The following is a 27,909-nucleotide window of genomic DNA, read 5'->3' on the forward strand; positions in this document are numbered from 1 at the left end:
TTATATATAGGCTATTATTTGTGCACAAACATATCTGGTTATAGTGATAAACATACCGTTTGTTAGAAAACAACATTTTTTTTGTCATCCTTGCTGCAATCTTACAAGAACGATAATATCATTAAATGTGAAGGGGGGCCCTAAAATATTTTCATGGGAAAAAGGGGGTCTCAGACAAAAAAGGTTAGAAACCACTGATATAGGGTACACAGTGTGATCACATAGCACCACCTACTGGTCATAATTCAACTCCCTTTCCACAGTCATCAGTCTGCGTAATCAGCTTTTTAAAGTTTGCATGGAAACACAGTGACCACAAACAGCACCTGAATAAAATACTAAAAAATCAGAATAGCATTGAAGTCTTACTAATCAACAAACAAGCTGTGTGTGAAATAGATAAATAAATAAATTAGACCCATGTCAGCATAAACCCTTAGCCTAACGCATCTGTAGTGCTTTCAGGCTGGAATTACATTCTGACAAACATACATGGATTGTAAACTTGAAATATGATCCGGTTTCATGCCTTGAATGTTTGAGTGTCAGTTCCGTCTCTTTCAGGTCCTTGAGTGTGTAACTGTTGATATGTTAAAATACTCTGACCACAGTGAAGTATGAGGTGAGTATGTTATGGCTGTAACTAAAGCGTGATAGACACAAACTGTCAGTCACGCACATGACACAGCTGCTATGCTACATTCTGGCCACCAGATGTCGGTACAGCGCTGTAACACTGTAATAACTATTTGTGACTGCAGAGTTCATTCCTGACTGTTAAAGAGTTAAAGTTAACGCTACACTGAACTCATCTGTGTTAGTGACTAGGCCTCTTTTGCATAGTGACATAACTCCATTAATAAACACAAATTCACAGTGATATTTATTAGACATAATATTTACACAAATAAACACACTTATACACTCTACACCATCACCTGCACCCTCCCTACATGTACATACTACACACTCCTTACATATACGTTTAAATTTCCCTTTGGAATGAATAAAGTATCTATCTATCGATCTATCGATCTATCGATCTATCTATCTATCTATCTATCTATCTATCTATCTATCTATCTATACACACTACATCCTCACTACATGTACATACTACACACTCCCTTCATGTACCCCCTAAACCCTCATTGCATATACACACTGCACCAATCACTACATGTACAAGCTACACCTTCACTACATATACTTACTACACAGTTATTATATACACACAATACACTACACCCATACTAAATATTCACACTACCATATCACTATGTTTACAAAGTAAATATACATATACACCTTTACAGCATAGTGTATGTGTACTACTCTACAAATTCATAAACTAACCCCCTATAACTGGTGAGAGGTAAGCAGTTATGAAGAAGGTTGGGGTTATAATTACTAGGTGTTAAGTATAAACACACACACACTTATTTGTCCAGTGGGATGATGGACAGGCTGTGTTGGCGATTAGTGGAGTTTAGCTGTGAGAGGTGGAGTTTCCTCTGCATCCTCTCTCTCTCTTTCCTTATTCGTTTCTCATCTTGTTGGATTCGCCTTCGTTCTTGCTCCACCCCTGCTTCCTCCTCTCTCAGAGCCTGAGATCGCTCCGCCCATTGCTGAAGCTCCACCTCCAGATCCTCCTTCTCTGTTTTCATCCTGTCAATTTCTTCACTGGCTCTCTGCTCCACATTCCACTGGCACAGACTCCTGTCATCAACCTGAATACAGCATTTATTAACACACAGACCACGTTACACATGCACACACACACACAGACACACACACACATTACACAGCATTCAATATAACACAGACATTACACAGTCTTAATTAACACAAACACACACACACACATTACACAGTTTTCATAAATACACACTATCTTTTACAGCATTCATAATTACACGTTAAACAGCATTAACAAACACACACAATACACATTACACAATGTTCAATAATCCATTAAGCCACACCCATACTGCCTTTTTATTAAGCCACACCCACCTTCCCATCAGTGTCAGGCTGCTGAGTTTCTTCCTCCACAATCAGGAGTTTCTGAACCTCGTACACACTGTCCTGCATCATAACTGCAGCCTGTGTCAGTTCCATAATCTCATTTACATAATCTCATTTACACCTATACAGTCATCTACATTACCATTATTTACAAAGCAATATTTGCATATGTACATATTTAAATTAATAAATCATGAAATACAAACTACATGAATAAATACAAAATACATGAATACAAATATATTGTACATACAGACCTGCAGGCTGTACATGATCTGAGTTAAACTCCGCACACAGTCCACCACCTGTAGTCAGACACCGCCCACCCGACACACACACACATGTAAATTTATGTTTTCAGAAGTTATAAATCCCAAATTTATTTGTCACATATATCACTAAGCATATTAGCCAATTAGCAATGTTAGTCAGACTGTTTGAATTATTATTATGATTATTATTACCTTTAGTATAAGAGGTTCCTTCTGTTTCAGATGTTTCTTGCTCAGTTCTTCAGCTGAAGATAAAACAATTATTATTATTATTATTATTATAATTATTGTTATTATTTTTAAAATGGTCCAAAAGTTCTAAAATCAAGCCACAACCATTTTGAAAGTAGGCTACTACCTCTCCATAATCCATTATACATAAGGCTCACTATAAATAACTCATTAAAAAAACAAACATTATACCTTTAATCATTGCTTTTTAGGGAAAAGATTTAAGCTTTAAAGAGATTTTCTCTCTATTCACTATGCTATGTGTCAAAAGTCATTCACAGTAACAAATGAATTCTCCACATTTTGCTTCAGTCACTTCTGTTTAATGCACTGCATACACATTTTCACATTTTAAGCATGACGGATACAGCAAAAAGAATGTAGGAGAAAAAATCCCACAAGAAATGGCCTATTTTTTATCTGACCACAGCATTTTATCTCCCTGACTAACTGTTCATAGAACTTGTATATGAAGATCCCAGGTTCTCCCTGTACACTGACATGCAGGTGTATTATGACCTCATAAACAAATTACTCCTATTTTCTCAAGACACTATTAGAATAAACTCAGTGACTGCATTTCAGGGGTCTCTTATATCAGTGCTAATGGCATTCCAGCTCCATCTTACTAAAATGTTTAATCTGGTCTATATATATTTACCTGTTATGACTGTTGGGTGGATTATTTTGTGTGAAAGTATTTACACAATGGACATACTGATACATGCATATAAAAATAAGAGCAACAACAGTGTAATCAGTTTTGTTCCATAAGACAGTGTATGATATGATCAGTGGAGGACAATTATGTGCAGATCTAAATTCAGTGTGAAAGCAGTTAGAAATGCTGATAATGTTTTAATTCATTCGTTTTGCAGTATTTCACACAGGGTTGTAAAAAGAACGATGATTGTGCCAAAGCAACTGAGAAAAACGGTAATAAAACAGTAACAATAATAATAACAACAAAATATTTGTGTTATTTGGGGGCCAAGCACCAAAGCTGCAGAGGCACCCTACTGTTGTTCTACTTTTTTTCACTTCTTCTTCTTTGGGCCTAAACTGGAAGTACATCTCTGGTCACAACTATTGAACCATGTGTCCATTTAAAAACCAGGCATCCCTGGATTCCCTGGATTGAGAGAAGTTCAACCGACTCTATTATTATTTCTGCTTAATTAGATTTTTCACCATCTTTGATTTTGTCACAGTTTTTTCACCACTCTTTTCAATCATCACCAAATCTGACATTTGTAATCTTCAGACCAACTTGGACAAAAGTTATTAAAAGAATTTTGAGTACTCCAAATGGTCCAGGCAACACTGTACTGCTGTTAACATGAGGCTCAGTGAGTCTGGGTGCTTGGCCAGTTGGTTTGATTCTTTGTTATTTTTATACAATAACACACTCACCATGTTGAATGAAATTGTGATACCCAAAGAGCAGTGACATCATACACACCAGCAGATTTAATACTAAGAGATAAAAATACAGACACAAAGAATTGGTTAGATTTGTTATGTGTATGTCCATAGTGTGTGCATATTCAACATATCGGTAATGATGTTCACTGTGTGTGTGTTTGTGTGTGTGTGTGTGTGTGTGTTTACCCTCTGCTTGTGCAGCAGTCAGTAGTGTTGATCCACATGGGGTGTGTGAGTGTGTTTGGATGAGCAGGTGCTGGTGAGTTAAAGTCCCAACACACACCCTGAGTTTCTCCTCCAGAGCTGCATAAACCTGCACATCTAGAGACAACAGAGCCTCTACACACACACACACACACAAACACATCCTCTTATCCTTTTCGAGTTTTGACACATAATTTTAGACTGTGTACTAAAAAGTATTTATTTATGAACATATACTCCATTAATCCATTAAAAAAGTTTGAATGGATGAATAGATACGGATGGATAGAATAGATAAGTAAATGGATTATGGATGAATGGATGGGTGGGTTGATGGATAAATTAATGGAGGTATGATGGACAGATAAGTGTGTGGCGAATAGAAATGAATGAATTGATGGATAAACAGATAAGGGATGGGTGGACACAGATGTGTACCTTGCAGTGATTTTATATTTTTGCATTTCAGTTCTTCATTATTCTTCAGTTCATTATCAGGCAAACTGAAAAAAAAAAACAGACATCACATGAATAGAAACAGACGTCACAGAGTTATCTCCAGACGAATCGAACACTTTAATGTAGAAAACACACCACAGTGACGACTTCCTGACCACTGCCTCCACCTCTGTCTCTCTACCTGTCTCTCCATCTCTCTCTGTCTATCTCACTACCTGTCTCTCCATCTGTCTTTCTATCTGTCTCTCCAACTCTCTCTGTCTCTTCATCTCTCTCTGCCTGTCTGTCTCTGCCTGCTTATATCTGTCTGTAGATTCATCTCTCTCTCTGTCTGTCCCTCTGTCCTCTCTGTCTTTTTTCTCAGTCTCTCTCCTCACATATGACTGTCTCTCTCACAGATTCAGACACATACCTGTCTGTGGTGTGTTGCAGCAGTGTGATCCACCTGTCTCTCTCCTCGCGGTTGTGTGTGTGGATCTCATACATTTCCGGCTCTGTTGCATCACTGCTGATGAGAAACAATCCTCGATCCTGATTGGCTATTTCTCTCAAGATCAAAGCACGCAGAGGGACAACTGCAGGCTTCTGCTCCTGCACAAACACACACACACACAAATTCATGCACATACACACAAATATGTGTGTGTGTGTGTGTGTGTGTGTATACCAAAGCAGCAAATGTGAACTTCTGCTCTTTCTCCTGAAGGAAGACCAGAACATCAGAGAGAAGAAGTGCAAAAACATCTGGAGAACCACACACACACACACACACACACACACAAATTAGATTAAAAGTTATGGAAAAAAGCAACATACAAGAACTTAAGTGCACGCACACACACACACACCTCTCAGTCTGCCAGATGTAGTCCTGCAAGTGAGTTGTGCAGAGTGTGTGAGTGTGTGTGGTGTGTGTGAGAGAGTGTGTTTGCTGTAGATTTCTCCACTCTTCAAACGAGTGAAGCTCTTGTTGTCCACACGATTGATGATATCTTCAAGTTCTTGTGCACGCTGGATTTTCTCCACATGCAGCTCAACACCTGATAACACAAACCTCACCCCCTCCAGTGCTGCCATGACATCGTCATGTTCGACTCCAGCGCCTACAGGATAACAAACCACATTACGGTGTTTGGCTCCGCCCCCTGTAGGACAGTAGGATGTAACAGGTGTGTATTGTACCTTTGGTGTGTTGCATTAGCCTCTCCAGAAGGATAGGATATTTTGTGATCCTCTGTGTAATGAGCAGCAGGAATTCTGGAATTTCTCTGCGTTTAATAACAGAATTACTGCTCAGCTGCTGTACAAATAAACACACACACACACACACACACACACACACAGACAAACAAACAATCAAAATAACAAGTGATATAACAATCACTGTAATGTGTGTGGGTGTATGTGTGTATCATATTCTGTCCTAAAGTTTTAAGGTACATTTGTGTATGTGTGTTTGTGTATGTCCAACCTGTGTTAATGTGTGTATGTGTATGTGTAACCTATAACCTGTGTTAATGTGTGTATGTGTATGTGTAACCTATAACCTGTGTTAATGTGTGTATGTGTATGAAATGAAAGTTGAAATAGCCTTTATTTGTCACATATACATTACAGCACAGTGAAATTCTTTCTTCGCATATCCCATCCTTGGAGGTTGGGGTCAGAGCGCAGGGTCAGCCATGATACAGCGCCCCTGGAGCAGAGAGAGTTAAGGGCCTTGCTCAAGGGCCCAACAGTGGCAACTTGGCGGTGCTGGGGCTTGAACCCCTGAGAATATGAGTAACCTATAACCTGTGTTAATGTGTGTATGTGTCTTTGTGTATGTGTAACCTATAACCTGTGTTAATGTATGTGTGTGTGTGTTTGATACTCACTCTGAGGAACAGCTGTAGTTTCCTGTTGCTCTGTTGAAGTTGTTTATAAATTTTTAGTGCTTCAGATTGTTTACTGCAGAAATCTCCGTACAGAGCCATCATGTGACCTGCAGATGGACCTGAGAACTACACACATGCACACACACATGTAACATTCACAACCACACACACACACACACATACAACAGACACACACCTGCTGTAGCAGTATGTCTCCAATCCGATATATGATGAAGTTCTTGGTGTTGTTCAGGTGTGTTAACGAACGCTGTCTGCTCTCCATCTCTGTCAGGAAGTTCCTGTGCAATGCTAGGAGGTCATCCAAACATGGGAAAATCTGACCAACCACATCCTGTTCCAGCTGCACCTCCTCCAATAAGCCCCGCCTCAAAACATCATTCATCACCATGAGAGTCTGAACGTGATGAAACTCTGTTTGCATGAGCTCTGAAACCAAAACTCAAATTAACCAATCAGAGAGAAGAATAAATAACTACAAACCAATCAGATCACAGCGCCTAAAATACATACTTTTGTTTAATCACACAAAGTTCTTCTGGGTTACTAACCCAGATTGATATCATTTTTTATTGAATATTATTAAATATAGAATGCTGATTACATCGTGTTGCCATGGTAACTGACCATAGATCACTTCTTGTCTTTTTACAGTTTTTCTGTCAAGCGTGTGTGTGAATTCAAACCCGACAATGGCACTCCACGACTCAGCGGAATAATCCAGTGGTGCAGGAACTGTGCGCAATACACACACATAGAATACCACACACACACAAAAAAAACATTAACAGGGCATAACACACACACACACATCTACACCCTCACTAATGCTAATATCTAATCTAATGCCTGTTTTTTGTAGAAAAAATAAATGAAGCACACTCACCTGTGATTTTGCATGGAGTTGAGGAACTATTGACACAGTGACTAATCAGAGACCATGATTTCTTTATAATCATCTCATGACCACACCCTTCACTGTTACTCCTCCTTCTCCTACACACACACACACACACACATTCAGGTGTGAGTGTAGAAACTGTATTTCTCTCTTTGTCTTTATCTATCTATCTATCTATCTATCTATCTATCTATCTATCTATCTATCTATCTATCTATCTATCTATCTATCTATCTATCTATCTATCACACACATACGCACACACACCTGTGTGAGGTGGAGTTGTGGCAGCTGCTGAACAGGGATGGAGAGCTGTGACTTGATGAACCTGAGTAAGAATATAATAGAGAATAAACACATGCAAACCACACCCATTGATTAGGAACTTTACACCTTCTAAGTCCCATAAGGATGTAGCCTGTTAACTCCACCCTCATGACCATATTAAACACTCTTATAGGACTATAACATTTGAACATCTTATTTTGTTAGTAACAAATATGTACGATCTAAGTGACGAAAAACCAAAGGAACATTCCTTGCACTGACTTGTAATACCTGTCTAATGGGAACCTTAATGTGAAGCAGAGCGGTTTGGTTTATACTTGACATTTACATGAAAATTCAGACACAGTGGCAAGAAGAGAAGCATTGCATTACGACATGATGAGAGTTTGTTTAATAGAAGTAGCTGGACGGGGAAATGTGTTATTTTTATTGCGGATCTACACTTCAGTGAAGAAGACTAAAATAACACTGAGCCTATTAAGTTAACTGTGACTCCCAGCAACAGTTAAAATACTACAATATTTGTCTTTGGTATTTCTAACATTTATTTGTAAAATTAATTAATTGAACAAAAGAGGAGATTGTGAGTTTCTCTCCTGCGTCCATTTGTATATTATATGACCTCACCCAGGGTCTTGACCCTTAATTTGAGACATTCTGCTTCTATAGTGAGAAACAATAAGCATTCTGGAAAAGTGCTAAAATATATATAATAACGTAATAATGAGCCTGCAACTGCTGAAGAGTCAAATGATACAGAATGCAGCAAAACATCTGGCTCACTCACAAAGCAATACGGAAAGTGTAGTTGACTTCAGTGGGACCTGAGGATGAAAATGATCAATATAAACAAAACATTTCTAATTTATGAAATTATATAAATAATAAATTATATTTATTAAATTTAAATGTATTTATTTGACTGATAAATATATAATACATTAAAAACAAAATAAAACAATAAAATTAGCTAAACCTAAAATAAAATATTCACAACTTTATAGATGTAATTCTAATCTAATGTATTTTACCTTTTGTATGTCTGTAGATTCATGGTTAAACACAACTGCTTCAGTGTCTGACCCTCCTGTCAAAAAAAATAAAACTGATCCTTTTCTTTCCTTTTTCTTTTCCATTGTGATGTTAACATCAACAGATATTACCTGAGCTGATGGACAGTAAAAGTTCTTCATCTTCAGGGTCGCTGCAGCTGCTGATTAAATCCTGATCACATGCAATGACATTTTTATAAGACACAAAATCACAACAAAATCAGAATAAAATATATTTAAAATAAAGACTCTCAACTGTGTGTGTGACAACAGTGTGAGGAGATTCTCTTGATTGAAGATCCTCTAGATTAAAGAGAGACAACGACACTATTTTAGGACACACACACACAATATTTGTAATCAGAGATTTAAACTGACAAACCTGAAGATGATGACTCCTGATCTGATCTGCACTGTATATGTCCACATAATGATGTAATCTAAACACACACACACACACACACACACACGCAAACAGGTGATCAGCAGTGACTGATATCAGAACTGTTGTACTGTAGGTCATCACGGTGCTGGACTTCTTAATTTTATTATTCTGTGTGTGTGTGTGAGTTTGTTTGTTTGTTACACAATGCATGTGCCTGTTTGAATGTTCTGTAAATTTCTCACCTTGTGTATGAGTGCAGAATTCACAGCACACTGTCTGAGCAGTAAGATGGCTGAGTGTAGCTGAGGAGTGGACATACATTCTGACACACACACAGTCAACGACATCACTCCCGAGGCATGAATAAAGCGCAGAAGGTGTGATGAGTTAATGCGAATGTGAGACACTCCAGCAAGAGGTGTGACCAGTGGGTTTGGAGGACTGAGGGAGAAAAACAGGAGAAGAAGGACAAAAGGGAAAAAGGTGTTACAATCTAACAGTGCTTGTGTTGCTGTATTCGTGTTAGTGAAAGTTTCACAGTGTTAGTGTTAGAGTGTTACAGTGTTAGTGTTACAGTGTTAGTGTTACAGTGTTAGTGTTTGAGTGTTTCAGTGTTAGTGTTAGAGTGTTACAGTGTTAGAGTGTTAGTGTTACAGTGTAAGAGTGTTAGTGTGTTACAGTGTTAGTGTTAGAGTTACAGAGTGTTAGTGTTACAGAGTGTTAGTGTTACAGTGTTAGTGTTTGAGTGTTTCAGTGTTAGTGTTAGAGTGTTACAGTGTTAGTTAGTGTTAGTGTTACAGTGTAAGAGTGTTAGTGTGTTACAGTGTTAGTGTTAGTGTTACAGAGTGTTAGTGTTACAGTGTTAGTGTTTGAGTGTTTCAGTGTTAGTGTTACAGAGTGTTAGTGTGTTAGAGTGTTACAGTGTTAGTGTTAGAGTTACAGAGTGTTAGTGTTACAGTGTTTCAGTGTTAGTGTTAGAGTGTTAGTGTTACAGAGTGTAAGAGTGTTACAGTGTTAGAGTTACAGAGTGTTAGTGTGTTACAGTGTTAGAGTGTTAGTGTTACAGTGTTAGAGTGTTAGTGTTACAGTATTAGTGTTACAGTGTTAGAGTTTTAGAGTTAAATAATGTTAGTGTTACAGTGTTAGTGTTACAGAGTGTTATTGTTACAGTGTTAGTGTGTTACAATGTTTGTGTTAGAGTGTTACAGTGTTAGAGTTACAGAGTGTTAGTGTTAGTGTTACAGTGTTTGTGTTATGTTAGTGTTACAGTGTTAGAATGTTAGAGTGTTAGTGTTACAGTATTACAGTGTTAGTGTTACAGCGTGTTAGTGTTATAGTGTAAGAGTGTTACAGTGTTAGTTAGAGTGTTAGTGTTACAGTGTAAGAGTGTTACAGTGTTAGTGTGTTACAGTGTTAGTGTTAGAGTTACAGAGTGTTAGTGTTACAGAGTGTTAGTGTTACAGTGTTAGTGTGTTACAGTGTTAGTGTTTGAGTGTTTCAGTGTTAGTGTTAGTGTTAGTGTTATGTTAGTGTTACAGTGTTAGAATGTTACAGAGTGTTAGTGTTACAGTATTACAGTGTTAGTGTTACAGAGTGTTAGTGTTAGAGTTTTAGAGTTACAGAATGTTAGTGTTACAGTGTGTTAGTGTTATAGTGTAAGAGTGTTACAGTGTTAGAGTTACAGAGTGTTAGTGTGTTACAGTGTTAGAGTGTTAGTGTTACAGAGTGTTAGTGTTACAGTATTAGTGTTGCAGTGTTAGAGTTTTAGAGTTAAATAATGTTAGTGTTACAGTGTTAGTGTTACAGAGTGTTAGTGTTACAGTGTTAGTGTGTTTCAGTGTTAGTGTTAGTGTTACAGTGTTTGTGTTATGTTAGTGTTACAGTGTTAGAATGTTAGTGTTAGTGTTAGTGTTAGTGTGTTACAGTGTTAGTGTTTGAGTGTTTCAGTGTTAGTGTTAGTGTTACAGTGTTTGTGTTATGTTAGTGTTACAGTGTTAGAATGTTAGTGTTAGTGTTACAGTATTACAGTGTTAGTGTTACAGAGTGTTAGTGTTAGAGTTTTAGAGTTACAGAATGTTAGTGTTACAGTGTGTTAGTGTTATAGTGTAAGAGTGTTACAGTGTTAGTTACAGAGTGTTAGTGTTAGTGTTCGTGTTACAGTGTTAGTTACAGAGTGTTAGTGTTACAGTGTAAGAGTGTTACAGTGTTAATGTTACAGAGTGTTAGTGTTACAAAGTGTTTGTGTTAGTGTTACAGTGTTAGTGTTTGAGTGTTTCAGTGTTAGTGTTACAGAGTGTTAGTGTGTTAGAGTGTTACAGTGTTGGTGTTAGAGTTACAGAGTGTTAGTGTTACAGTGTTTCAGTGTTAGTGTTAGTGTTACAGAGTGTTAGTGTTAGAGTGTTACACTGTTAGTGTTAGAGTGTTTGTGTTAGTGTTTGAGTGTTAGTGTTACAGTATTAGTGTTAGTGTTAGAGTTTTAGAGTTAAAGAATGTTAGTGTTACAGAGTGTTAGTGTGTTACAGTGTTAGAGTGTTAGTGTTACAGTGTTAGAGTGTTAGTGTTACAGTGTTACAGTATTAGTGTTACAGTGTTAGAGTTTTAGAGTTAAATAATGTTAGTGTTACAGTGTTAGTGTTACAGAGTGTTATTGTTACAGTGTTAGTGTGTTACAATGTTTGTGTTAGAGTGTTAGTGTTAGAGTTACAGAGTGTTAGTGTTAGTGTTACAGTGTTAGTGTGTTACAATGTTTGTGTTAGAGTGTTAGTGTTAGAGTTACAGTGTTAGTGTGTTACAGTGTTAGAGTGTTTCAGTGTTAGTGTTAGTGTTACAGTGTTTGTGTTATGTTAGTGTTACAGTGTTAGAATGTTAGAGTGTTAGTGTTACAGTATTACAGTGTTAGTGTTACAGCGTGTTAGTGTTATAGTGTAAGAGTGTTACAGTGTTAGTGTTACAGTGTAAGAGTGTTACAGTGTTAGTGTGTTACAGTGTTAGTGTTAGAGTTAGAGTGTTAGTGTTACAGAGTGTTAGTGTTACAGTGTTAGTGTGTTACAGTGTTAGTGTTTGAGTGTTTCAGTGTTAGTGTTAGTGTTAGTGTTATGTTAGTGTTACAGTGTTAGAATGTTACAGAGTGTTAGTGTTACAGTATTACAGTGTTAGTGTTACAGAGTGTTAGTGTTAGAGTTTTAGAGTTACAGAATGTTAGTGTTACAGTGTGTTAGTGTTATAGTGTAAGAGTGTTACAGTGGAAGAGTGGTACAGTGTTAGTTAGAGTGTTAGTGTTACAGTGGAAGAGTGTTACAGTGTTCGTGTTACAGAGTGTTTGTGTTGCAGTGTTAATGTTAGTGTTAGTGTTACAAAGTGTTTGTGTTAGTGTTACAGTGTTAGTGTTACAGTGTTAGAGTGTTACAGTGTTAGTGTTACAGAGTGTTATTTTTACAAAGTGTTTGTGTTAGTGTTACAGTGTTAGTGTTACAGAATGTTAGTGTTACAGTGTTAGTTACAGTGTTAGTGTTTTTGTGTTACAGTGTTAGTGTTACAGTGTTAGTGTTACAGAGTGTTTCTGTTACAGTGTGTTAGTGTTACAGAATGTTAGTGTTACAGTGTTAGTTACAGTGTTAGTGTTTTTGTGTTACAGTGTTAGTGTTACAGTGTTAGTGTTACAGAGTGTTTCTGTTACAGTGTGTTAGTGTTACAGAGTGTTTGTGTTACAGAGTGTTAATGTTACTGTGTTAGTGTTACAGTGTTAGTGTTAGTGTTACAGTGTTAGTGTTACAGTGTTAGTGTTACAGTGTTAGTGTTACAGAGTGTTATTGTTACAGTGTTAGTGTTACAGTGTTAGTGTTACAGTGTTAGTGTTACAGAGTGTTATTGTTACAGTGTTAGTGTTACAGTGTTAGTGTTACAGTGTTAGAGTGTTACAGTGTTAGTGTTACAGAGTGTTATTGTTAGTGTTAGTGTTACAGAATGTTAGTGTTACAGTGTTAGTGTGTTTGTGTTACAGTGTTAGTGTTACAGAGTGTTTGTGTTAGAGTATTAGTGTTACAGTGTTAGTGTTGCAGAGTGTTATTGTTACTGTGTTAGTGTTACACTGTTAGTGTTACAGAGTGTTAATGTTACTTTGTTAGTGTTACAGAGTGTTTGTGTTAGAGTGTTTGTGTTACAGTGTGTTAGTGATAGTGTTATTGTTACAGTGTTAGTGTTATGTTAGTGTTACAGTGTTAGAATGTTACAGAGTGTTAGTGTTACAATATTACAGTGTTAGTTTTAGAGTGTTAGTGTTACAGAGTGTTTGTGTTACAGTGTGTTAGTGTTACAGTGTAAGAGTGTTACAGTGTAAGAGTGTTACAGTGTTAGTGTTACAGTGTTAGTGTTACAGAGTGTTATTGTTACAGTGTTAGTGTTACAGTGTAAGAGTGTTACAGTGTTAGTGTTACAGTGTTAGTGTTACAGAGTGTTATTGTTACAGTGTTAGTGTTACAGTGTTAGTGTTACAGTGTTAGAGTGTTATTGTTAGTGTTAGTGTTACAGAATGTTAGTGTTACAGTGTTAGTGTGTTTGTGTTACAGTGTTAGTGTTACAGAGTGTTTGTGTTACAGAGTGTTAATGTTACTGTGTTAGTGTTACAGAGTGTTAATGTTACTGTGTTAGTGTTACACTGTTAGTGTTACAGAGTGTTAATGTTACTGTGTTAGTGTTACAGTGTTAGTGTTAGAGTGTTAGTGTGTTACAGTGTTAGTGTTGCAGAGTGTTATTGTTACTGTGTTAGTGTTACAGTGTTAGTGTTACAGAGTGTTTGTGTTAGAGTGTTTGTTTTACAGTGTTAGTGTTAGTGTTATTGTTACAGTGTTAGAATGTTAGTGTTAGTGTTACAATATTACAGTGTTAGTTTTAGAGTGTTAGTGTTAGTGTTACAGAGTTTTAGTGTTAGAGTGTTAGTGTTATAGTGTAAGAGTGTTACAGTGTTCATGTTACAGAGTGTTAGTGTTAGTGTTACAGTGTTAGTGTTACAGAGTGTTAGTGTTACAGTGTTAGTGTTAGAGTGTTAGTGTTACAGTATTAGTGTTACAGTGTGTTAGTGTTACAGAGTGTGAGTGTTACAGTGTGTTAGTGCTAGAGTGTTACAGTGTGTTAGTGCTAGAGTGTTACAATGTTAATGTTACAGAGTGTTAGTGTTACAGAGTGTTAGTGTTAGGTTGTTACAGTGTTAGTGTTGCAATGTGTTAGTGTTACAGTCGTAGTGTGTTACAGTGTTAGTGTTACAGTGTTAGTTTGTTAGAGTGTTAGTGTTACAGTGTTAGTGTTACAGAGTGTTAATGTTAGTGTTAGTGTTACAGTGTTTGTGTTAGAATGTTAGTGTTACAGTGTTAGTGTGTTTGTGTTACAGTGTTAGTGTTACAGAGTGTTTGTGTTACAGAGTGTTAATGTTACTGTGTTAGTGTTACAGTGTTAGTGTTACAGAGTGTTAATGTTACTGTGTTAGTGTTACAGTGTTAGTGTTAGAGTGTTAGTGTGTTACAGTGTTAGTGTTGCAGAGTGTTATTGTTACTGTGTTAGTGTTACACTGTTAGTGTTACAGAGTGTTAATGTTACTGTGTTAGTGTTACAGTGTTAGTGTTACAGAGTGTTTGTGTTAGAGTGTTAGTGTTACAGTGTTAGTGTGTTACAGTGTTAGTGTTACAGAGTGTTAATGTTACAGTGTTAGTGTTACAGAGTGTTTGTGTTAGAGTGTTTGTTTTACAGTGTGTTAGTGTTACAGTGTTATTGTTACAGTGTTAGAATGTTACAGTGTTAGTGTTACAATATTACAGTGTTAGTTTTAGAGTGTTAGTGTTAGTGTTACACTGTTAGTGTTACAGAGTTTTAGTGTTAGAGTGTTAGTGTTATAGTGTAAGAGTGTTACAGTGTTCATGTTACAGAGTGTTAGTGTTAGTGTTAGAGTGTTACAGTGTTAGTGTTACAGAGTGTTAGTGTTACAGTGTTAGTGTTAGAGTGTTAGTGTTACAGAGTGTTAGTGTTAGGGTGTTACAGTGTTAGTGTTGCAGTGTGTTAGTGTTACAGTGGTAGTGTGTTAGTGTTAGTGTTACAGAGTGTTATTGTTACAGTGTTAGTTTGTTAGAGTGTTAGTGTTAGTGTTAGTGTTACAGAGTGTTAGTGTGTTACAGTGTTAGTGTTAGAGTGTTAAAGTTAGTGTTAGTGTTACAGTGTGTTAGTGTTACAGTGTTAGTGTGTTACAGTGTTAGTGTTACATATTGTTTGTATGTTACAGTGTTAGTGTTACAGTTTTAGTGTTAGAGTGTTAATGTTACAGTGTTCATGTTAGTGTTAGAGTGTTAGTGTTACAGTGTTAGTGTTACAGAGTGTTAGTGTTACAGTATTAGTGTTACAGTGTGTTAGTGTTACAGAGTGTGAGTGTTACAGTGTGTTAGTGCTAGAGTGTTACAGTGTGTTAGTGCTAGAGTGTTACAATGTTAATGTTACAGAGTGTTAGTGTTACAGAGTGTTAGTGTTAGGTTGTTACAGTGTTAGTGTTGCAATGTGTTAGTGTTACAGTCGTAGTGTGTTACAGTGTTAGTGTTACAGTGTTAGTTTGTTAGAGTGTTAGTGTTACAGTGTTAGTGTTACAGTGTTAATGTTAGTGTTAGTGTTACAGTGTTAGTGTTACAGTGTTTGTGTTAGAGTGTTAGTGTTACAGTGTTAGTGTTACAGAGTGTGAGTGTTACAGTGTGTTAGTGTTAGTGTTACAGTGTTAGTGTTACAGTGTGTTAGTGTTAGAGTTTTACAGTGTTAGTGTTACAGAGTGTTAGTGTTAGTGTTACAGAGTGTTAATGTTACTGTGTTAGTGTTACAGTGTTAGTGTTACAGTGTTAGTGTGTTACAGTGTTAGTGTTAGAGTGTTTGTGTTACAGTGTGTTACAGTGTTAGTGTTAGAGTGTTTGTGTTACAGTGTGTTAGTGTTACAGTGTTATTGTTACAGTGTTAGTGTTATGTTAGTGTTACAGTGTTAGAATGTTAGTGTTAGTGTTACAATATTACAGTGTTAGTTTTAGAGTGTTAGTGTTAGTGTTACACTGTTAGTGTTACAGAGTTTTAGTGTTATAGTGTAAGAGTGGTACAGTGTTAGTTACAGAGTGTTAGTGTTACAGTGTAAGAGTGTTACAGTGTTCGTGTTACAGTGTTAGAGTGTTACAGTGTTAGTGTTACAGAGTGTTATTTTTACAAAGTGTTTGTGTTAGTGTTACAGTGTTAGTGTTACAGAATGTTAGTGTTACAGTGTTAGTTACAGTGTTAGTGTTTTTGTGTTACAGTGTTAGTGTTACAGTGTTAGTGTTACAGAGTGTTTCTGTTACAGTGTGTTAGTGTTACAGAATGTTAGTGTTACAGTGTTAGTTACAGTGTTAGTGTTTTTGTGTTACAGTGTTAGTGTTACAGTGTTAGTGTTACAGAGTGTTAGTGTTACAGTGTTAGAGTGTTTGTGTTAGTGTTACAGTGTTAATGTTACAGAGTGTTAGTGTTACAGTGTTAGAGTGTTTGTGTTAGTGTTACAGTGTTAGTGTTGCAGAGTGTTATTGTTACTGTGTTAGTGTTACACTGTTAGTGTTACAGAGTGTTAATGTTACTGTGTTAGTGTTACAGAGTGTTTGTGTTAGAGTGTTAGTGTTACAGTGTTAGTGTGTTACAGTGTTAGTGTTGCAGAGTGTTATTGTTACTGTGTTAATGTTACACTGTTAGTGTTACAGAGTGTTAATGTTACTGTGTTAGTGTTACAGTGTTAGTGTGTTACAGTGTTAGTGTTGCAGAGTGTTATTGTTACTGTGTTAGTGTTACACTGTTAGTGTTAGAGTGTTAATGTTACTGTGTTAGTGTTACAGTGTTAGTGTGTTACAGTGTTAGTGTTGCAGAGTGTTAGTGTTACAGAGTGTTTGTGTTAGTGTTACAGAGTGTTTGTGTTAGAGTGTTAGTGTTAGAGTGTTAATGTTACTGTGTTAGTGTTACAGTGTTAGTGTTACAGAGTGTTTGTGTTAGAGTGTTAGTGCTACAGTGTTAGTGTTAGAGTGTTTGTGTTACAGTGTGTTAGTGTTACAGTGGAAGAGTGTTACAGTGTTCGTGTTACAGAGTGTTTGTGTTGCAGTGTTAGTTAGTGTTAGTGTTACAAAGTGTTTGTGTTAGAGTGTTACACTGTTAGTGTTACAGAGTTTTAGTGTTAGAGTTTTAGAGTTACAGAATGTTAGTGTTACAGTGTGTTAGTGTTACAGAGTGTTAGTGTTATAGTGTAAGAGTGGTACAGTGTTAGTTACAGAGTGTTAGTGTTACAGTGGAAGAGTGTTACAGTGTTCGTGTTACAGAGTGTTTGTGTTGCAGTGTTAATGTTAGTGTTAGTGTTACAAAGTGTTTGTGTTAGTGTTACAGTGTTAGTGTTACAGAATGTTAGTGTTACAGTGTTAGTTATAGTGTTAGTGTTTTTGTGTTACAGTGTTAGTGTTACAGTGTTAGTGTTACAGAGTGTTTCTGTTACAGTGTGTTAGTGTTACAGAGTGTTTGTGTTACAGAGTGTTAATGGTACTGTGTTAGTGTTACAGTGTTAGTGTTAGTGTTACAGTGTTAGTGTTACAGAGTGTTAATGTTACTGTGTTAGTGTTACAGTGTTAGTGTTACAGAGTGTTAATGGTACTGTGTTAGTGTTACAGTGTTAGTGTTAGTGTTACAGTGTTAGTGTTACAGAGTGTTAATGTTACTGTGTTAGTGTTACACTGTTAGTGTTACAGAGTGTTAATGTTACTTTGTTAGTGTTACAGTGTTAGTGTTAGAGTGTTTGTGTTACAGTGTGTTAGTGATAGTGTTATTGTTACAGTGTTAGTGTTATGTTAGTGTTACAGTGTTAGAGTGTTACAGTGTTAGTGTTACAGAGTGTTATTTTTACAAAGTGTTTGTGTTAGTGTTACAGTGTTAGTGTTACAGAATGTTAGTGTTACAGTGTTAGTTACAGTGTTAGTGTTTTTGTGTTACAGTGTTAGTGTTACAGTGTTAGTGTTACAGTGTTAGTGTTACAGAGTGTTTCTGTTACAGTGTGTTAGTGTTACAGAGTGTTTGTGTTACAGAGTGTTAATGTTACTGTGTTAGTGTTACAGTGTTAGTGTTACAGAGTGTTTGTGTTACAGAGTGTTAATGGTACTGTGTTAGTGTTACAGTGTTAGTGTTAGTGTTACAGTGTTAGTGTTACAGTGTTAGTGTTACAGAGTGTTAATGTTACTGTGTTAGTGTTACACTGTTAGTGTTACAGAGTGTTAATGTTACTTTGTTAGTGTTACAGTGTTAGTGTTAGAGTGTTTGTGTTACAGTGTGTTAGTGATAGTGTTATTGTTACAGTGTTAGTGTTATGTTAGTGTTACAGTGTTAGAATGTTACAGAGTGTTAGTGTTACAATATTACAGTGTTAGTTTTAGAGTGTTAGTGTTACAGAGTGTTTGTGTTACAGTGTGTTAGTGTTACAGTGTAAGAGTGTTACAGTGTTAGAGTGTTACAGTGTTAGTGTTACAGTGTTAGTGTTACAGTGTAAGAGTGTTACAGTGTTAGTGTTACAGTGTTAGTGTTACAGTGTTAGTGTTACAGAGTGTTATTGTTACAGTGTTAGTGTTACAGTGTTAGTGTTACAGAGTGTTATTGTTACAGTGTTAGTGTTACAGTGTAAGAGTGTTACAGTGTTAGTGTTAGTGTTACAGTGTTAGTGTTACAGAGTGTTATTGTTAGTGTTAGTGTTACAGAATGTTAGTGTTACAGTGTTAGTGTGTTTGTGTTACAGTGTTAGTGTTACAGAGTGTTTGTTACAGAGTGTTAATGTTACTGTGTTAGTGTTACAGTGTTAGTGTTACAGAGTGTTTGTGTTACAGTGTGAGTGTTACACTGTTAGTGTTACAGAGTGTTAATGTTACTGTGTTAGTGTTACAGTGTTAGTGTTACAGAGTGTGTGTTAGAGTGTTAGTGTGTTACAGTGTTAGTGTTGCAGAGTGTTATTGTTACTGTGTTAGTGTTACACTGTTAGTGTTACAGTGTTAATGTTATAGTGTTAGTGTTACAGAGTGTTTGTGTTAGAGTGTTAGTGTTACAGTGTTAGTGTGTTACAGTGTTAGTGTTACAGAGTGTTAATGTTACAGTGTTAGTGTTACAGAGTGTTTGTGTTAGAGTGTTTGTTTTACAGTGTGTTAGTGTTACAGTGTTATTGTTACAGTGTTAGAATGTTACAGTGTTAGTGTTACAATATTACAGTGTTAGTTTTAGAGTGTTAGTGTTAGAGTGTTACACTGTTAGTGTTATAGTGTAAGAGTGTTACAGTGTTCATGTTACAGAGTGTTAGTGTTAGTGTTAGAGTGTTACAGTGTTAGTGTTACAGAGTGTTAGTGTTACAGAGTGTTAGTGTTAGGGTGTTACAGTGTTAGTGTTGCAGTGTGTTAGTGTTACAGTGGTAGTGTGTTACAGTGTTAGTGTTACAGAGTGTTATTGTTACAGTGTTAGTTTGTTAGAGTGTTAGTTTGTTAGATTGTTAGTTTGTTAGTGTTAGAGTGTTACACTGTTAGTGTTACAGAGTGTTAGTGTTATAGTGTAAGAGTGTTACAGTGTTCATGTTACAGAGTGTTAGTGTTAGTGTTAGAGTGTTACAGTGTTAGTGTTACAGAGTGTTAGTGTTACAGTGTTAGTGTTAGAGTGTTAGTGTTACAGAGTGTTAGTGTTAGGGTGTTACAGTGTTAGTGTTGCAGTGTGTTAGTGTTACAGTGGTAGTGTGTTACAGTGTTAGTGTTACAGAGTGTTATTGTTACAGTGTTAGTTTGTTAGAGTGTTAGTGTTACAGTGTTAGTGTTACAGAGTGTTAGTGTGTTACAGTGTTAGTGTTAGAGTGTTAAAGTTAGAGTGTTAGTTACAGTGTGTTAGTGTTACAGTGTTAGTGTTACATATTGTTTGTATGTTACAGTGTTAGTGTTACAGTTTTAGTGTTAGAGTGTTAATGTTACAGTGTTCATGTTAGTGTTAGAGTGTTAGTGTTACAGTGTTAGTTTTACAGAGTGTTAGTGTTACAGTATTAGTGTTACAGTGTGTGAGTGTTACAGTGTGTTAGTGCTAGAGTGTTAGTGTTAGGTTGTTACAGTGTTAGTGTTGCAATGTGTTAGTGTTACAGTCATAGTGTGTTACAGTGTTAGTTTGTTAGAGTGTTAGTGTTACAGTGTTAGTTTGTTAGAGTGTTAGTGTTACAGTGTTAGTGTTACAGAGTGTTAATGTTAGTGTTAGTGTTACAGTGTTAGTGTTACAGTGTTTGTGTTAGAGTGTTAGTGTTACAGTGTTAGTGTGTTAGTGTTAGAGTGTTTGTGTTACAGTGTGTTAGTGTTACAGTGTTATTGTTATGTTAGTGTTACAGTGTTAGAATGTTAGAGTGTTTGTGTTACAATATTACAGTGTTAGTTTTAGAGTGTTAGTGTTAGAGTGTTACACTGTTAGTGTTACAGAGTTTTAGTGTTAGAGAGTGTTAGTGTTATAGTGTAAGAGTGGTACAGTGTTAGTTACAGAGTGTTAGTGTTACAGTGTAAGAGTGTTACAGTGTTCGTGTTACGGAGTGTTTGTGTTAGTGTTACAGTGTTAATGTTACAGAGTGTTAGTGTTAGTGTTACAGTGTTAATGTTACAGAGTGTTAGTGTTAGTGTTACAGTGTTAGAGTGTTTGTGTTAGTGTTACAGTGTTAGTGTTACAGTGTTAGTGTTACAGAGTGTTATTGTTACAAAGTGTTTGTGTTAGTGTTAGTGTTATAGAATGTTAGTGTTACAGTGTTAGTGTTACAGTTTGTTAGTGTTAGAGTGTTACAGTCTTACAGTGTTAGTGTTACAGAGTGTTAGTGTTACAGTGTGTTAGTGTTAGTGTGTTACCGTGTTAATGTTACAGAGTGTTAGTGTTAGTGTTACAGTGTGTTAGTGTTAGAGTGTTACAGTGTTAGTGTGTTACAGTGTTAGTGTTACAGAGTGTTAGTGTTACAGTGTTAGTGTTACAGAGTGTTAGTGTTACAGAGTGTTAGTGTTACAGTGTTAGTGTGATAGTGTTAATGTTACAGAGTGTTAGTGTTAGTGTGTTACAGTGTTAGTGTTACAGAGTGTTAGTGTTACAATGTTAGTGTTGCAGAGTGTGAGTGTTACTGTGTTAGTGTGTTAGTGTTAGAGTGTTAGTGTTACAATGTTAGTGTTACAGAGTGTTAGTGTTACAGTGTTAGTGTGACAGATTGTTAGTGTTAGAGTGTTAGTGTTACAATGTTAGTGTTACCGTTTTAGTGTGTTACAGTCTTAGTGTTACAGAGTGTTAGTGTTACAGTGTTAGTGTTACAGTGTCAGTGTTACAGAGTGTTAGTGTTACAGTGTTAGTGTGTTACAGTGTTAGTGTGTTACAGTGTTAGTGTTAAAGAGTGTTACAGTGTTAGTGTTACAGAGTGTTACAGTGTTAGTGTTACAGTGTCAGTGTTACAGTATTACAGTGTCAGTGTTACAGTGTCAGTGTTACAGTATTACAGTGTCAGTGTTACAGTGTCAGTGTTACAGTATTACAGTGTCAGTGTTACAGTGTCAGTGTTAGTGTTACAGTGTCAGTGTTAGTGTTACAGTCTTAGTGTTAGTGTTACAGTGTTAGTGTTACAGTATTACAGTGTCAGTGTTACAGTGTCAGTGTTACAGTATTACAGTGTCAGTGTTACAGTGTGTTAGTGTCACAGTGGTAGTGTGTTACAGTGGTAGTGTGTTACAGTGGTAGTGTTACAGAGTGTTAGTGTGTTACAGTGTTAGTGTTAGTGTTACAGTGTTAGTGTTACAGTTTTAGTGTTACAGAGTGTTAATGTTACAGTGTTCATGTTAGTGTTAGAGTGTTAGTGTTAGTGTTACAGTGTTAGTGTTACAGAGTGTTAGTGTTACAGTGTTAGTTTGTTAGAGTGTTAATGTTACAGTGTTCATGTTAGTGTTAGAGTGTTAGTGTTACAGTGTTAGTGTGTTACAGTTTTAGTGTTACAGAGTGTTAGTTACAGCGTTCATGTTAGTGTTAGAGTGTTAGTGTTAGAGTGTTAGTGTTACAGAGTGTTAGTGTTACAGTATTAGTGTTACAGTGTGTTAGTGTTACAGAGTGTGAGTGTTACAGTGTGTTAGTGCTAGAGTGTTACAGTGTTAGTGTTACAGAGTGTTAGTGTTACAGAGTGTTAGTGTTAGGGTGTTACAGTGTTAATGTTACAGAGTGTTAGTGTTAGAGTGTTACTGTTAGGGTGTTACAGTGTTAGTGTTGCAGTGTGTTAGTGTTACAGTCGTAGTGTGTTACAGTGTTAGTGTTACAGAGTGTTAGTGTTACAGTGTTAGTTTGTTAGAGTGTTAGTGTTACAGAGTGTTAATATTACAGTGTTCATGTTAGTGTTAGAGTGTTAGTGTTACAGTGTTAGTGTTACAGAGTGTTAGTGTTACAGTGTTAGTGTTACAGTGTGAGTGTTACAGTGTTAGTGTTACAGAGTGTTAGTGTTACAGTGTTAGTTTGTTAGAGTGTTAGTGTTACAGTGTTAGTGTGTTACAGTGTTAGTGTTACAGAGTGTTAGTGTGTTACAGTGTTAGTGTTACAGTTTTAGTGTTACAGAGTGTTAGTTACAGCATTCATGTTAGTGTTAGAGTGTTAGTGTTAGTGTTACAGTGTTAGTGTTACAGTGTGAGTGTTACAGTGTTAGTGTTACAGTGTGTTAGTGTTAGAGTTTTACAGTGTTAGTGTTTCAGAGTGTTAATGTTACTGTGTTAGTGTTACAGTGTTAGTGTTACAGAGTGTTAGTGTTAGTGTTACAGTGTTAGTGTGTTACAGTGTTAGTGTTAGAGTGTTTGTGTTACAGTGTGTTAGTGTTACAGTGTTATTGTTACAGTGTTAGTGTTATAGTGTTAGAATGTTAGAGTGTTAGTGTTACAATATTACAGTGTTAGTTTTAGAGTGTTAGTGTTAGTGTTACACTGTTAGTGTTACAGAGTTTTAGTGTTATAGTGTAAGAGTGGTACAGTGTTAGTTACAGAGTGTTAGTGTTACAGTGTAAGAGTGTTACAGTGTTCGTGTTACAGAGTGTTTGTGTTGCAGTGTTAATGTTACAGAGTGTTAGTGTTAGAGTTAGTGTTAGAGTGTTTGTGTTAGTGTTACAGTGTTAGTGTTACAGTGTTAGTGTTAGAGTGTTAGTGTTAGTGTTACAGTGTTAGTGTTACAGAGTGTTAGTGTTAGTGTTAGTGTTAGAGTGTTTGTGTTAGTGTTACAGTGTTAGTGTTACAGTGTTAGTGTTACAGAGTGTTATTGTGTTACAGTGTTAGTGTTACAGAGTGTTAGTGTTAGTGTTACAGTGTTAGTGTTACAGAGTGTTAGTGTTACAGAGTGTTAGTGTTACAGTGTTAGTGTTAGAGTGTTAGTGTTAGGGTGTTACAGTGTTAGTGTTGCAGTGTGTTAGTGTCACAGTGGTAGTGTGTTACAGTGTTAGTGTGTTACAGTGTTAGTGTTACAGTTTTAGTGTTACAGAGTGTTAATGTTACAGTATTCATGTTAGTGTTAGAGTGTTAGAGTATTAGTGTTACAGTGTTAGTGTTACAGAGTGTTAGTGTTACAGTGTTAGTGTTACAGTGTTAGTTTGTTAGAGTGTTAGTGTTACAGTGTTAGTGTGTTACAGTGTTAGTGTTACAGAGTGTTAGTGTGTTACAGTGTTAGTGTTACAGTTTTAGTGTTACAGAGTGTTAGTTACAGCATTCATGTTAGTGTTAGAGTGTTAGTGTTAGTGTTACAGTGTTAGTGTTACAGTGTGAGTGTTACAGTGTTAGTGTTACAGTGTGTTAGTGTTAGAGTTTTACAGTGTTAGTGTTTCAGAGTGTTAATGTTACTGTGTTAGTGTTACAGTGTTAGTGTTACAGAGTGTTAGTGTTAGTGTTACAGTGTTAGTGTGTTACAGTGTTAGTGTTAGAGTGTTTGTGTTACAGTGTGTTAGTGTTACAGTGTTATTGTTACAGTGTTAGTGTTATAGTGTTAGAATGTTAGAGTGTTAGTGTTACAATATTACAGTGTTAGTTTTAGAGTGTTAGTGTTAGTGTTACACTGTTAGTGTTACAGAGTTTTAGTGTTATAGTGTAAGAGTGGTACAGTGTTAGTTACAGAGTGTTAGTGTTACAGTGTAAGAGTGTTACAGTGTTCGTGTTACAGAGTGTTTGTGTTGCAGTGTTAATGTTACAGAGTGTTAGTGTTAGAGTTAGTGTTAGAGTGTTTGTGTTAGTGTTACAGTGTTAGTGTTACAGTGTTAGTGTTACAGAGTGTTATTGTGTTACAGTGTTAGTGTTACAGAGTGTTAGTGTTAGTGTTACAGTGTTAGTGTTACAGAGTGTTAGTGTTACAGAGTGTTAGTGTTACAGTGTTAGTGTTAGAGTGTTAGTGTTAGGGTGTTACAGTGTTAGTGTTGCAGTGTGTTAGTGTCACAGTGGTAGTGTGTTACAGTGTTAGTGTGTTACAGTGTTAGTGTTACAGTTTTAGTGTTACAGAGTGTTAATGTTACAGTATTCATGTTAGTGTTAGAGTGTTAGAGTATTAGTGTTACAGTGTTAGTGTTACAGAGTGTTAGTGTTACAGTGTTAGTTTGTTAGAGTGTTAGTGTTACAGTGTTAGTGTGTTACAGTGTTAGTGTTACAGTTTTAGTGTTACAGAGTGTTAGTTACAGCATTCATGTTAGTGTTAGAGTGTTAGTGTTACAGTGTTAGTGTTACAGAGTGTGAGTGTTACAGTGTGTTAGTGCTAGAGTGTTACAGTGTTAATGTTACAGAGTGTTAGTGTTACAGAGTGTTAGTGTTAGGGTGTTACAGTGTTAATGTTACAGAGTGTTAGTGTTGCAGTGTGTTAGTGTCACAGTGGTAGTGTGTTACAGTGTTAGTGTTACAGTGTTAGTGTGTTACAGTGTTAGTGTTACAGTTTTAGTGTTACAGAGTGTTAATGTTACAGTATTCATGTTAGTGTTAGAGTGTTAGAGTATTAGTGTTACAGTGTTAGTGTTACAGTGTTAGTTTGTTAGAGTGTTAGTGTTACAGTGTTAGTGTGTTACAGTGTTAGTGTTACAGAGTGTTAGTGTGTTACAGTGTTAGTGTTACAGTTTTAGTGTTACAGAGTGTTAGTTACAGCATTCATGTTAGTGTTAGAGTGTTAGTGTTACAGTGTTAGTGTTACAGAGTGTTAGTTACAGCATTCATGTTAGTGTTACAGTGTTAGTGTTACAGTGTGTTAGTGCTAGAGTGTTACAGTGTTAATGTTACAGAGTGTTAGTGTTACAGAGTGTTAGTGTTAGGGTGTTACAGTGTTAATGTTACAGAGTGTTAGTGTTACAGAGTGTTAGTGTTAGGGTGTTACAGTGTTAGTGTTGCAGTGTGTTAGTGTTACAGTCGTAGTGTGTTACAGTGTTAATGTTACAGAGTGTTAGTGTTACGGTGTTAGTGTTAGTGTTGCAGTGTGTTAGTGTTACAGTGGTAGTGTGTTACAGTGTTAGTGTTACAGTGGTAGTGTGTTACAGTGTTAGTGTTACAGAGTGTTAGTGTTACAGTGTTAGTGTTAGAGTGTTAGTGTTACAGTGTTAGTGTTAGAGTGTTACAGTGTTAGTGTTACAGATTGTTAGTGTTACAGTGTTAGTGTTAGACTTTTGGTGACAGTAAAGTGTGTTATGGGAGTCTTACTGTGTTAGCAAGTGCACCAGTGTGTGCTGATTGGTCCGCTGGGCCAGCTGAAGTGGAGTGTCTCCTTCCTGATTAGCTGAATTAATGACCATCAGAGCTCCAGGTTGGGAGAGCAGGAACTCACACACGTGCACAAAACCTAAACGTACACACACATGCAGCAGAGACTCTGTACACACACACACACACACACAGACATTGAACAGACAGGAAAACTGAAAAAATGTTTATAAAACACTAAACAGAAACACACACGCAGAGCTGCACCAATGCACCTATCACGCTGTCAGTGTAATTAGTTTAGTCTCTGGTTTCCATGGTGATAAAATTTCATTACAGCCACGGCTTTAACTCTAACTGAATTTCAGATGTGTGTGTCAGCTGGACATATAACAGAACACTCACAAACACACACACACACACACACACACGGAGCTGCACCATGTGTGTGGTTCAGCAGGTTGTGGTTGGTCTGCAGGTTTGCCAGAGCGAGTGCAACTTTTTTATCCATCTCTGCCTGCACACTGCTGTCACTCAGATCGTATCGACCAATCAGATCACTGTATTCGATGGCGGCGAGCTGGTTACTTTGGGTTACAAAGTACTCCGCTATCTCTTGTGCATCGTCCACAACATACTTCAGAAATGAGACACCAACATACCGCAGCACACCTCTAACATGTGTGTATGCTCTCACACACACTGTCTCTGGCTGGTTATGGCCTGGACACACACAGAACAAGATTAGCACATTTCAGGCAGACAACAGGAATTCAACATAAGAAACATATAAAACATCAAACTACAGCAGATCATTTCAGTAAAAATTGAAGAATGTTAATTAAATGAAATCTTTTAGGACATTTGTAGATCTTGTTCAATTAATAGAAATCATATTGATAGTTATTGGGTTTAATTCTAATTCTAGTTTAGAAAAAGTCACCTAACACCAGTGATGGGAAAAAAACCCAGCTTCCATGACTAAAGAAATAAAACAGAATGCTCAGCGTATGTTTACATAAAAAAAATTTAATGTGATTTTATTGAAATTAATAGTTAACCATTTAAACAATGTGAAACCGTGTAGAGTGTTTAAATGTGTAGAGTAGTATACTAGTGTGTGTGTGTGTGTGTGTGTGTGTGGTGTTATCAGTGTTAGTTACCTGGAGTGATGAAGTAGGTCAGTGTGTGTACTTTAGTCTGCAGAATATGAATTAAACTTGAACCTTCTAAAACCACGAATATTTCCTCTGATTCTGTTTGAGATGGAATTAACACAAAGACTCTTGCCTTGCCCTGATTCACACAAACACACACACACACATAGAAATTAAATTTGAAACTTTATGTACTGGTCAAGTCTGAAATGTTTGGAGAAGTACTAGATGGTGAGATGGGTAAACTGGTAGAGCTGCTGAGCTACAGGTTTGGGTTTGGGTTTGCTTGAACAAGTGTGGAGCTGAAAAAAGCAGTGGCTGTTTACCAACCTGAGAAAACCAGCAAACACCAAAAGCTGGAAAAGTTCTTCCTAATTTATATCAATTTCCAAAGTGAGCACAGTGAAAGTTAATATAAATAGAAGCATCTGTGTTTGGTTCAAAACTCTCATGTTCTCAAAAGGTCTAAAGAATTATTTTAAAAATCCATTTGAAGTTGATCTTTCCTGTGATGACTATCTATCTATCTATCTATCTATCTATCTATCTATCTGTCTGTCTGTCTGTCTGTCTGTCTGTCTGTCTGTCTGTCTGTCTGCCTACCTGTCAATCTATGTATCTATCTAACATAATCCTAAAAATACATACAACAAACCTAGATGTTAACACATTAGCAAAATACAAACCCAACAACTCATACCATCACACACACACACACAAACTTTACCTACATAAAGTGGAACTTCTTTCCTGCTCAACTCCATCAGACAAATCAGAAAAAAAATATATATATATATATATATATATAATCTAGTGTGTATTCAAATTGCTAAAGAAATAAATGTATTTCCTCTAAAGGTGAAGCTGAAGAAGAAGAGAGAGAACAGAAGAAGAGAG

General features: G+C 36.5%; 1 protein-coding gene across 4 annotated transcripts; it reads right to left on the minus strand.

The window, feature by feature from the left end:
• Positions 1–918: 918 nt before the first annotated feature.
• Positions 919–27,880, minus strand: LOC131370618 (rho guanine nucleotide exchange factor 28-like). 4 transcript variants are annotated; one of them, XM_058417995.1, is made up of 26 exons: positions 27,744–27,880; positions 27,019–27,151; positions 26,297–26,578; positions 25,856–26,024; positions 9,383–9,581; positions 9,138–9,195; positions 9,012–9,058; positions 8,867–8,927; positions 8,735–8,790; positions 8,491–8,527; positions 7,683–7,743; positions 7,401–7,510; positions 7,142–7,249; positions 6,693–6,943; positions 6,497–6,622; positions 5,802–5,916; positions 5,468–5,722; positions 5,287–5,363; positions 5,032–5,210; positions 4,599–4,663; positions 4,143–4,295; positions 3,945–4,007; positions 2,493–2,545; positions 2,286–2,333; positions 2,017–2,106; positions 919–1,730 (listed from the first exon to the last, which is right to left on the minus strand). In XM_058417995.1, exons 1-26 carry the CDS (start codon positions 27,774–27,776, stop codon positions 1,440–1,442), a joined length of 3,120 nt encoding a protein of 1,039 aa, XP_058273978.1. In that variant the 5' UTR covers positions 27,777–27,880; the 3' UTR covers positions 919–1,439. The 4 variants fall into 4 exon arrangements, with proteins under 4 accessions (XP_058273978.1, XP_058273977.1, XP_058273980.1 ...); XM_058417994.1 differs by having other exon boundaries at positions 5,802–5,919; XM_058417996.1 differs by having other exon boundaries at positions 1,592–1,730; positions 2,282–2,333; positions 5,802–5,919.
• Between the last annotated feature and the right edge of the window lie 29 nt (positions 27,881–27,909).

Source organism: Hemibagrus wyckioides, linkage group LG20 (genome assembly GCF_019097595.1).
Source record: "Hemibagrus wyckioides isolate EC202008001 linkage group LG20, SWU_Hwy_1.0, whole genome shotgun sequence".
Lineage (NCBI taxonomy): Eukaryota > Metazoa > Chordata > Actinopteri > Siluriformes > Bagridae > Hemibagrus > Hemibagrus wyckioides.